Source organism: Ammospiza nelsoni, chromosome 20, assembly GCF_027579445.1.
Source record: "Ammospiza nelsoni isolate bAmmNel1 chromosome 20, bAmmNel1.pri, whole genome shotgun sequence".
Lineage (NCBI taxonomy): Eukaryota > Metazoa > Chordata > Aves > Passeriformes > Passerellidae > Ammospiza > Ammospiza nelsoni.
Window position 1 is genome coordinate 7,146,906 of NC_080652.1, and position 12,241 is coordinate 7,159,146.

General features: G+C 43.1%; 1 protein-coding gene across 4 annotated transcripts in view; it reads left to right on the forward strand.

The window, feature by feature from the left end:
* The window catches only part of GPR107 (G protein-coupled receptor 107), a 37,793-nt gene extending 25,811 nt beyond the window's left edge, over positions 1-11,982 (forward strand). For all 4 annotated transcript variants that reach the window (XM_059486184.1, XM_059486182.1, XM_059486183.1 and 1 more), the window contains 2 exons: positions 315-439; positions 6,531-11,982. In XM_059486184.1, the coding sequence (XP_059342167.1) occupies positions 315-439; positions 6,531-6,627 (222 nt within the window). In that variant the 3' untranslated portion in view covers positions 6,628-11,982. The remainder of the gene's footprint in view (positions 1-314; positions 440-6,530) is intronic.
* The last annotated feature ends 259 nt before the right edge of the window (positions 11,983-12,241 follow it).

The following is a 12,241-nucleotide window of genomic DNA, read 5'->3' on the forward strand; positions in this document are numbered from 1 at the left end:
AACTAAGCAACGTAGGGATGATTCCTTCCCCCACCATTTAAAAAGCCAAGTCTTGCCATAGTTCTTTTAAAGCTCTGGAGACCTGGATAGAACTGTAACTCTATTTAAAGTGACAGGGAAAACTGAAAGAACAAAGGATTTGACAGCCTTTAGCCTGGGATTAATGACAACCAGACAGGAATTATTTTATTTCTGCTGTGGCCCAGGCCTCTTGGCCATTAAACCTTGAACCTTATGAATGAGGAGCAATGTTTCATGACCACAGAGCATTGCAGGACTGAACCTCTATCTGAATCTCATGTTTTCCCTTGCAGCTGCTGGATGAAATGGCCACTCTGGTGTTCTTTGTCCTCACTGGGTACAAGTTCCGTCCTGCATCAGACAACCCTTACCTACAGCTCTCTCAGGATGATGAGGATGACTTGGAGATGGAAGCTGTGTAAGAACCCCTCTCCCCTTCATTTGATTTGAGAAAAGTAGTATTTAAAACCAGTTTACTTGAATCTCTCTAAATCCTTCTGTGGCAAAGATGAGGATCTGCCCATGTTTAAAGAGGAGATGTTTATATTGTTGTGTGCAAAGAGATTTGTGGTGTGCACAGGAGCCTCTGACCTGGATATTGCAGTAGTGTGGAAAAAGCTGGTAAAGCTTTTCATGGGACAAAAAGGTGCCCATGAAAATGTGAAGTAAGAAAGCTTTTAATTTTAATTTAGATATAGAGCATGAATGAGTTTTGCAGTTCATCATTAATGCTTTATATTTAAAAAAAACCCAAGTGAACACCACCAATCTGCAGAACATAAATAATAATAAATATATAAAAATAATATAATAAAAATAGATAAACAGGGTGTAAAGTCCTTTCTGCCTTGGTGTTCATCATATAGCTTTGCAGAAATTTATTTTAAGCAACACTGAGCCAAGGAGATGGATTTTTATCAATATCTTCCCTGGTTTATTCCCTGCTGTGAAACCATGAGGCACCAGAAATGCTTCAGGACCTGAGCTAGCCTGGAAAAATTATACAGCAGGGCTCAGGCTAAGTCCCTGTCATTTTCATTGCAGTGGTTTTCTAAGGACTTAAAAAATTGAGTGGCATTTTTGAATGTGTAATTAAAAATGCCCTAAGAAATTCTGCCTGCCAGGAGTGTTGGATACAGTTTTACATACCCTGGAGTCTGCTGCCTTAATAGGAGCAGAGCTAACCTAATCCTTTGGTAGTTATAGGTTTGATGCATAATTGCAATTCATGTACAGGCTCAGAAGCCTTTTTCTAAGAGTTTTTCCAGTTTGGTAAATCTCCTTTACCTGGGTGAAATAAATCAACACTGTTTCTATTACAGAGGCAAAAGAAGTCCAAATGTGTTTGCTGTCATAGTTAGCTGAAAAAGAAATTAATCGTATTTGAAAATTGCTACAAAGAGGTTTGAATCATAGAATCCAGACTGAAATGTCATGTAAGGAGTTTAACTTCTCAGAAATATGGCTAGTAACAAAGATCTTTTTAAATGCTTAGCTATTTTTGCTTTGGGTCTAGAAAATCTGTCATTTTTGCAAGTGGAATCCAGCTAGTGGGTAGTGACCTTAAAATCACTATCACTTACATGTGTTTCAATGGTTTATGTAAGAAACTGGTCTCAGTTTGGAAGCTGTTTGGTAAAAAAGCATTCACATCAGGAAGTCACTGTGTGAACTGGCAGGATTTGTGATTGTACCAAAACAAGCTTTTTCCCTTTTTGCCTGTTAGAGCGAATTTCAACTTTGTATTACGTGCTTAATGAATTTTTGCTTGTGGGGGTTTTGCTAGGACTAATAATAGGACACCTGTCAAATACAGTTATTTTAGTCAATTGAGAAGTTGCTAAATTTAGGAGAATCTGCCAAAAATGAGCTGGAGGAAGTTTAATGAAGTAATTCAGTGATTTACATCTCATCAGAGTTAGAATTCCTTGTGAGTCTTTTCCTAGTAAGGCATTTTGCTCTTTGCTTTGGGAGTTTCCATTGTTGTGCCTCGTGGGTTGTTCCCCTTAGCCTTGCTTAAATTTTCTGATCTGATTCACCAGAAGTTTTTTTCCATTTGGGCACTTGGCAGGGTATAATCTGTGCCTGGTTCTCCCCTCCCCAGCTCCATCAGGAAGGTTACATTTGTAGATATTTGAAAAACAGAGTTTATACACATTCTGAGACAGGTGAAGCACTGCAATGGATGTGTATGGAATTTCTCATTGATTTGGTCTTGCTGGTCCTATTTTTGTGTTCATAAATATTAAATGTTTTTTCTGTGGGGGGGAAAAGATACTTGGATTTATTTAAGCAGGTGACTAAGTATCTGTCAGTGTCCTGACTAACCACTGCATGAGTGTTTTGTCTTTCATGTGATAAATACCTACTTGTCTTTACAGGCTATGGCAGAAACTAAACCCCTGCAAACTTCATGGTGTTCTGCTATGTCAGTTATATTGTTATTTTCCTTTTCCAGAGGGTTTTTGTTTAAAATCAGGTTCTCTAAAACAGAAGCATTCAGTTCCTTTAGACTCAACATTTCTATGAACCAACAGAGGGGAAAGCTGTGAGGTTATGAAACCTCTTTTCCAGGCTTGCTTGTCTTCCATGAAAAACATTAAGACATTTTAAGTGCAGCTCTCTAGTTTGGGTCTGTTTCCATGCATTGCAAATGATACAAATCTCAGTCTGGAAGTAAATGCAAATATTGTTAAGGATGTTGGAAATCTGGAAAGTTTCAAGAAAAATCTGCAAATTAAGTGTCTGCACAGAAGCAACACAAGGCACAAATCCTCTCTTTGAAAGTCCTTGTAACTCTCAGGAATAGAATACAAATCAAGAATAGCAAAGATAACTCTGGCTTGGGGAAAGGATCCACTGACTTTGCTGGAATCTCTTCAGTTGTTCCAGGCTCCACAGAAGTTGCCCTGACAGGGAGGAGAGTGTGACTAAAGCTGAGCTAAGGAGCTGTCTGTCCTTTTTCAAGCAGGTTCAATAGCCATTCATCATCAGCAAAGTGGCTTTCTGTGTATTCTGTGCTGGGCAGCCTCCTGAGCTCTGTCAGTACGTGGGCTCATTGCTGACAGTTTGTTACATTCAAGTTCCCTGCTTGAAAAGGTGCAGCCACACTTGGCAGAAGGAGCTGTCAGGCTTCCAGTCCTAATGCCATTTCTGGGGCATGAACACAAAAATATGAACAGTACAGTGGATGAGGTGGGGTGAGGAAGAGGAAAGGAAGAATTTTTTGGTTTGCTTTTCTTTTTTTTAAAAATGTCATTAACTCAGCTGACTTTAGCTGCTGGATATCAAAATGCTCTTTAACAGGTCTTGGTTGAGAATGATGTTCATGCATGCAGGGGAGGTTAAGATATTTCCACTGGAGGAGGAATTGCAGGAGAAGAAACCATTAATGGTTTTGTTCTCAAGTTGGTAAATCTATCTTACTCAGTGTGTGGAGACTTTGCTTCTCCTTAACACCCAAAACAGCCTCAACACAGGGAACTGTTGTGGTAACACCGATCTTTGCTTATGCCTTGGGATCTGGAGTTTCTCTGTGTGTCATGAGGCAGCTTGTGCTGAGATTTGATGACCTGCTTGGTTGTTTTTCTCTGCTTTCTCTCAGGTTGTGCTTCATGGCAGGGTGCTCTCCATTTGCAGTGATTTTCCTCACCTAACACATCTTTTCCTTGCAGAGATCAGCTTTTTTGTTCTATGGCTGATCAGTTTTCACCCCAGTTTGCAATAGCTTGTAAGGGCTGGCTGCTGCCAGTATTGCAGTGTTTCTTGTTGGACTATAAAACCAATAAACAGGAGAAAAGACAGTTGAAATCCACCACTGTGGAGAGATGGAGATGTTCTGAATGTTTAGCCATTCCCTGATACCTTGGATACAATGCAGGAGAAAAATAAACCCTGAAATCTCTGCAGCACATAGCACTGTGTGATGGAGTGCTTGGGGAACTCCTTCTCTGCCTCATTTGTGACAGATATCCCTCTGGCAGGCACAGAAATGCTCTCTGGAGAGGGATGCTTCACTGAGAAGGATTTGTTGCATTTTAACTGCTGCTGATTTGTGGGCTGGAAATGCAGTTCAGCAGACTGCAGGTGAGGAACATTTCCCTGCTGTATTGCAGGTCAGAGCTGAAGTGCTGAGGACAATGAGGATTTCAGTGTGCTTGGTCTTAGTGCTGCTACCCTTATTTTATTGGGCACTAAAAGGTGATGACTGGGCTGATTTTGAGAGTGAGAGGAATTGCCTGTTGTGCCTGAACAGTCTGAGAAAAGGAGGGACTTGAGAGCTACTTCTTCATGCACTTGGCATGAGACCAGAACAGTCTCTTCAGCTCTTCAGATGGGATTTAACCTTCAGTCTTGGAGAATCCACACAGAAATCTCTCCCAGCTATTTGCTGTTACTGAGGGGGGATGCAGTAAATGGCCTCTCTGGTAGCAAAGGATGTGATTTGATCTGCCTGCACCTTCAGTGTGTACCTGTCCCATAAACATGGGAAGTGGATCGTTCCCTCCTGGCTGTAACCTTGCATTACTTCTGTCACCACCTTGGTGTGCAGGGGCTCTCTGATGGCATTGGAGTGCAGTGCTGGAATCTGGGCTGTGTGCCAGGTGGGATCTTCCCAGCTGGGAGTCGAGTGTTGGGACTGCTTTGGGGCCATGCATGTGTGAAACACCTCTTTGTATATCCCAGTGTCTCTGCTGCTGCATTGCTGTGTGAGGAGCTCATTTCTGCTTTGTAGTTCATGGCAATCTTCAGCTCCTCCCTGAGGAATGGATACTTAGCTCCTCATTCTGTAATTATGAAGTTGATTATTTCTGAAGAGTAAATTTGGTAGCTGTCTTGCTGCATCCTTCTGTGCTTTTCAGACTATTACTTTGATTTGCCAGAATATTTCTGCATTCTAGTCTTGTTCTCCAGTATGTAACTCTTAGTGTCTTGTGCAGATTTAATAAGCAAGTTCTCTATTCCATTACCCAGGCAATTACTGAAAATACTGAGTAGAAGTGAACCCAGGACAGGCCTCTCTGGAACCACACTCAATGTTCTTACATTTTTGACAGGAAACCATTAAGTAAATCTCAATGCATATTTTTCCAATTAGTTATCCATCTACTTTGGTTTTGTCTAGCTTATGTTTCTCCAGATTTTTTCCTATCTGACTGTGGGAAGGAAACCTTTGGCAACAAGGAGAACTTAAAAGATCTGCATGCCTCTGTAATGATTAGTTTGATCTCTTCTAGGAAATGTTTATTGTGTAGTAATTCCATCTTTCTTCTTTAAGCAACCTGCTTACTTTTCTCTGTACTTGCCTTTTTTTACTTTAGTAGGGATAAAAGTTATTTGATCTGTACTCTTGTGACCCTTTCCTATTAAGTCCAAGCTCATCTAGGCCCACTCTAAAGTGAGAACCAGTGATGATCCCAGTATGGCCACTGCTGGAATGTCCCTGAACACAGCAGGCTGAGTGAATTATTTTTACAGTACATGAACAGAAGCTGGGATCCAACATGGAGCTAAGGGAAGAGGAGTGTTATCTGAAGATGACTTCTCCTCTTGGAGATGCTGTGGAGATGTTGTTAGCAGCTCTGATCAAATAAAGCACTGTGACAGGGTAAACAGCAGGTGAAAGTGCTCACAGACCAACAGGGGCAGCTTTGAACAGGACAGGTCTGTGTGTCCTTCCAGGCATCCCTTGGGAATGCATTGAGCTATTGGCACTCTTACCTTCAGCATCCAAAATAACCTTTGTAGCACGTTTGTGGGGGAAAAAAATACCTGTATGGAATGAGAATCACACTGTGCAAAAGAATAAAGGAAATGCGTTGTGCATCCAAATTGCCTGTTTGGTGGAGCAGCAGAGAAAAGCTGAAGAGCTGTTGGAGAGCCAGGGCAGTTCCAAGAGGAATGGTGCTGCTCTGCCTGCATAAACAGCTCAGCCTGCCTCATATTGAGTGTATTGTGAGGCTTTGTAGTTCAATGGTCACATTGCCATGACAAATCCAGGCTTGGATGGTGGTATAAAGGGATAACTTCTCCTTTCTGTTTTGTGGCTGCTCATTTTGCTATTAAGAGGAGCTGGTGTGCATTAAGCTAACAAGGTTCATCTGGGGCACTATCCACTGTGTGTTTGTGTCATATGTTGTACCTATTAAAATGCAGAAGAAAGTCACAGAAGTAAGGGTGGTCAGCTGCATAGTAAATGGGGTTTTTAAGTGAACTGCTCAAATTTAGCAAATAAACACCTGGTTTAACTGTTTTACCACCCCTGTTACCTTTTTTGAAGTATGAGACAGTATTACTTGCTGCTTTAGTTTAGTGTTAGATGGGAAGGGCCTTGAGGTGCTCAAGGGCAGTGGCTGTGCTGTGTCAGGGTGGTACAAGAGATCAAACATGGGAACTGCTCAGTGTGGGTAAAGAGATGTGAGAAGTGTTGTCTGATGGGTGTGAGCTGTTGCTGAAATGGATTTTACAGTTCAAGGTCTGATGTCTGATGCTTCTCCCTTCTCTTTTAGGGTGACAACTTCAGGAGTAATGGAGGGCATGAAGAAAGTCAAGAAAGTGGTGAATGGTTCAGCAGAGCCTCAGGGCGAATGGGAGAGCACAGCATGATGGACTGGACTAAGGCAGCACTTTCAGAGAAACTTTTTTAATTTATTAATATTACTCTCAGTGGAAAGGGAGCAACTTGCACTCCCCACCACTGAAACTGCAGAGTGGGGTGTGTCTAGGGAGAGCAAAGCAGTGCAGAAATATAACTATTCCTTTGATCATAAGAAAATGAGATCTCCTGGTACCTGCAAGGAGCCTGAAGCTTTCCTAGGGATTTTGGGTAGCTTTTTTTCCCCCTTTCTGGATCGGTTCTTTATTCTGAATTGTTGTGTTCCTCAGAATGTGTAATACTAATGTGAAGAGGGATCTTCAGTGTGTATGTAAAGAATATATTTTATATAATGCTCATATATATGCACACACACACACACTTGCTTTGTAACATGAATGCTGGGACTTGCAAAGCCTGTCAGAAGGTGGGAAAAGAAGATAAAGACATGTAAGTATTTTTTTTTCTTTTTATAAACTCTCCTTTTGGCTTGGATGGAACATTGCAAAACAAATGGATGGGAACAACTGCAGTTATTTGAGAGATTGAAGGGTATTGGATCAGATGACTTCTGCCACTGCTCATGCAAGTGTGGAAGGTGATAAGTGTCTTCTTGTCTTATCCCTGCAGGTGTCCACCTGAATGTGTCAGGTTTTCAGATGTGTTGCTATACAGGAAATGAGTGACTGTTCTCCATTAAAGCACTAAGCCCATAGTGCAATAAGTGTTTATGTACATTGTCCACTGTCCATGGAGTTGCTCTTGACTCACCCCCACCTGACAAGAAGTACACAAGAGGTGTAAGATTGATCGTTGCTTTTTAGAGGTCTGCCTAAATGTTTACTTTCAAGCTGTGACCCAGAGCTTCATAAAATATTTTCAAGGTATTTCAAAAGTCACTCCTTTCTGGCACAGTATAAACAGTGTCAGACTCTCCAGTGGAAATCTGTCTAGCCATTTTACTGCAACATAAATCTCTGGTTCACAGTTACCCTGAGTTACTGGGCCTCTCTGGATGGCTACTTGTACCTCTCTGGCTGTGTAGGATTAATAACACTGCTGTTTTGGGTGAGCTGAACTGGTCAAAGTAGTATTGCCACCAAAACCAGTAACTCCTAGTCCTATTTTTTTTTTTTTTTTGGCAGGAGAGGAAAAGATTATGACCAGAACCTTGATGCAGAGGAATATGGAATCCTTGACTGTTAGCTGCAGACTTGGCGTGGAGTCTTTACAGACACATTCCAAAATGCCTCATGTGTTTTTTCTGTAGTCCCTGGGGTTGTCAGTGGGGCAGTTGGTGTCCAGAGCTGTAGTAGTGAAAATGGGTGCTCATTTGGGAGAGGATGGAAGTGGCTCATTGGTGGAATAAGGATTAGCTTTAACAAAAATAAATCAGCTCTAAGTCACTGACCCACTGAAGCCTTAATATTCATGCAGGGACATTTTGCCATGTGGTGCTGTGGAGCCAAGAGCTTCTGCCAGGGTGTCAGGAGAGGCATCAGCAGAGCTCTGGATGTGCCAGCATTGCTTACAGACTCATTCAGGAATTTGGTTTTGTGGAGGGACTACATTTCTGGGCACACCTGATGAGAGGACTGTTAGCCTAAAGTTTATTTTATTCTTCAAGCTGAGGAGGATTTCCTCCAGAATCTTGAACCACTTCCTCACTCCTGAGCAGGGATTGTGGAGCTCTTGATGAGCTGTCTGTAGCAAGCCTTGCTGGTTGAGGAGCAGCATCCCTTTCCCCCACTGCCACTTCTTTTCCCAGGTGTTGGTTCCATGCACCATGGAGGTGGTAGAAACAAATCTACCTGCTTTGATACCTGGAGCTGCTTTCTCTTCAGATAAAGCACAAGAAGAAGAGCATTTGTCTCTGGCTGCAGAATCCTCCTCTGATTTCCTTCTCAGCTGTAACTTCACAGTAATCACAGCAGTGATGGTTCCACTTTGCTGTCATTGCCTTGCAGTGAGAGTTTTAGTGAGAAGAGATCCTGTACCAAGGAAAGGCTGTTTGGTGACCTATAGGCCTTTAGGCCTTCTGGAGGAAGAAATCTACATATTTAGCCTGAAGTGTGAGAAATTGGACCATCAACAAACACAGGCAGTGCCAGCTCCTTACATTTAAATGCAATATCTGGAAAACTCATCCTCTGCAGTTCCTCTGTCCCTTGTCCTGCATCCAAAGGACTGCTCAAACAGGCTGTAAAGCTTGTTCAGAGAAGCTCTGAAGACTTGAAGTGTGTTGGCACTGAGGTATGTAAGGGATGAGGATGTGCTGTCAGGAACAAAGTGCATCTGGACAAGGCCATTCTAGAGCCTGTTAATCCTTTTGTGAACGAGATGTGCAATTGTCAGAGGTGTGCCATTTCACCCAGAACCACGAGGGCTGTGCTGTGATCCCAGGGAATGCTGAGCTGCTTCCAGACAGCTGCCTGTTCCATACCTCAGCATCAGGGGAGCTGACAATTTGGCAAGTGCTGTTACCTTAGTCTCAGGTTTCTTTTGTTTTTTTAATATGCACTTTTTTTTACTAAAGTTGCATATGGTGTAGGTTTATCTGCCAAGTCTCTGGCTCACCAGTCAAAGGCCAGAAAAATGGGTCATTTCTTTTTGTCTTGGCAGGAAAGGCCACAGCAGTATTCTGAAATTACATTTTTTTACAAGAGCTTTTTCCAAGTTCAGCCCTGAGCTTCAGCAGTCAGCTCCACAACCACCTTCTGCTGGTGTTTTACACAGGATACCAAGCAGCAGGAAACGGTCAGACCTGAGCATTAGGAAGGAAAATCAGTCATGGACAAGTCAAAAACACAAAAGATTCTTATTGTGGCCATTTCCAAAATGCATTTTTTCTGGTGCAATTCCTTAGATCAGGACGGAAAGTGTGTCTTGATGGATGGGAAGTTGGAGATTGGAGGAGATGGCTGCAGTTGTGCTTCTCTCCAGCACAGCAAGTGCTGCACTGCAAAGCACCAAAGGCAGGACTATTCCCTCCCCTTCCCAGGCAAACCCAGAGCTGCATGGCTGGCATTGCATGGCTCCAGGGCCAGGGGAGTGCAGCAGCTCAGAGCTCCCCAGGCAGGATAATCAGTGCTTGCCTTTCACTTGCTGAGGGCTGCTCATCTGCCAGGAAGCTCTGCCTCTCTCAGGGAGGGAAGAGAGGAGCTGTTGTGGATTACAGATCGTTTAGGAATGTGCAGCTTTACTTCCCTGTCGCTGCTTTTACTGAAGTGAGGAGCTGGAGCAATCACCAGCAGTACCCAGCAGAGAGTGACAGGAGTCCTGGAACAGCAGCTCTGCTGCAATGGGAATAAATGGTGTGAAAGCTTTCCCAGCCCAGCACTCAGTCCCCTCTGCAGACAAAAATGAGATTGGTTCAGTCTTCACTTGCAATGCAGGTTATACCCCAGTAAATCCCCGTGGATGCTGACATGCACATGGCACTGCTGCTCTCCTCCTTCCTGCTCAGCAGGCTGTCTTCCAGAGGAAGCCTCCTTGCAGTGCCACTGCCAGCCTCTTGCATTCTTCGGGCTGGAAAATGTTTTCCTTGATAGTTCATCAAGAGACATACTAAAAGAAAGCAAGACATAATGGGGTCATGTGGAACAGAGCTGCTGCCTGCTGGAGTGGAGCAGTTGGAGTTGAAGAAGCCACATGCTGTCCTAATAAGATGCTCTTTCATGTTGTCTGTTGTGATGTGTGCATTGCATTGTTCAGTGTTTCCCCCCAGCTCAGTGCCCTGTTCCTGGATTTCCATGCTGGCATGCCCTGGGAGAGCATGTTGTAAAAATTTGCTGCATTGCAGCATTTTGTCTGGAGCTCATAGTGTGGAAGATGTATTTTTTCTGAGCTGAGTGGACTCTCTCTGGCACGAGTGTGCATCCACCATGTGTCCTTGAGCACTGTAGCATTCCTTCTGGCCCTGAAAGGCCATGTCCTGATCACTCCAGTGTGCACATCTGGTGCAAGTCCTGTAGAAGATTTTTTTGTGTTAAGTCTGTTTTCCTTACTGTGTGTTCCTCTTAGAGAAAAGCAGTTGAGCCACTGACAATCAAATTGATGAGAAGGGAGGGGATTTTGTTGTTTGTTTGAAAACTGCCCAATTTGAAGCAAATACTGGGTACTGTAGGTTCTGTTGAGCTCTGAGAACTGGAGTTCTTTAGCTACTAAGGAGAGGGAAGGAAACCTTTAGCTTACTTGATTTGTCTCCTTCAATTTGACCTGTCAGGCTAGCTAACAGATTGCTGTCACTTTAAAGAAGATGTTTTACAGCTCCTGTGTGATGATTTCTGCTTCACTCCTAGAGCACATCCCCATTTTTCACCTGTGTACAAAGAGAGCAGCTCTGGTGTGCAGCAGTGGGAGGTGCAGTGAGGTTTGAACATAGTGGGACTCACACTGAAACTGTGACCCTGTGTGTAGTGCCAGTAGCCTCAATGTTTCATGAAAGCTGAGGTGGTGCTGCCCAGAGACACTTGACCAATGTTTCTTTGTGTTCCCTGGGGCTGATGTGCTGTAGAACGTTGTTTTAAATTGAATTAATTTGGCTTCTTTTTTGTAGCTGCTGGATACAATACTTTTGGGCTGATAAATCACTTTTCCTTAGCAATACTGGGAAGCTGTGCATTTTCCCTTTGTTGTGTCTTGCCTGGATATAGCAGTGATCCAGTGAGAGCTGCACATGATCTGTGCTCCCAAGTGGCTGGAACAGGATGTAGGAAAACATCAATACTCAGGTGTTGAGTGGTGTAGGAAGAAAGTGGCTGAGAAAAGAGTCACTCCTTTTAGGCTGACTGGCTCAAGAACCCATTTATGTTTTCACTGCAGCAATCCTCTAGAAAGGACAATTCTAAATAAATATTTCCCTGTGGGATTTCACTCAATGTTCTGCTCTCTGTGTACTGAAGTAGAGTCTGACCTCCACATCATCAGAAGCACTTCATCCTGCAGCCAGTGGAGCTGGTACCTGCTCTCTTACAACAGGGTATGGGTCTAAATAGCCTCCCTTGCCCTTTAGGAACTATTAATAATTAATTCTAGATCATCTTGTGTCATTAAGCAGCTTTAGGGCACCCTGTACAATGTAGCTTTGAATTCATTCAGTAAATGACCTCCAGAAGAACTAAAAAAGACTTTTCTGTGTACAGCAAGGTCCAGTTCTTGGGGTTTTGGTGACCTGTAAATATCCTATTCTTCAGTTCCTGTTCAGATGTAAAAATGGCTTTTTTTCAGTATTTTTTTAAACTTTATTAAAAGAACAGCAAACAGTATTTGAAGAGAAGCAAGGTAGAGACAAGTCAGGACAGTCTGTGTAACTTGGTTTCCCTGCTGTGATGCAAATGTGTAAAATAAAGATTGACCAGAAAGAAGTTTTTAATGCATCTCATTTTCTCCTTCTGAACTGCCAGCAGCCAAGCTGACCCATTGTTCCCAAAGTCTGCATTTCCCTCTGCTCAACTTCTGTTTCCAGCCATCAACATCTGCATCATGGATTCAGGGCCAAATCACAAAACTTATGTGGAAAAACTTCTGTTGAAGGGAAAGTTTTCCTGTCAGTGACCCAGTGAGGTTCACTGAGGTGCCTTTTCTTGAGCTCCAGGTACTGGAGCTGTGTTTGTGTGTGCTCAG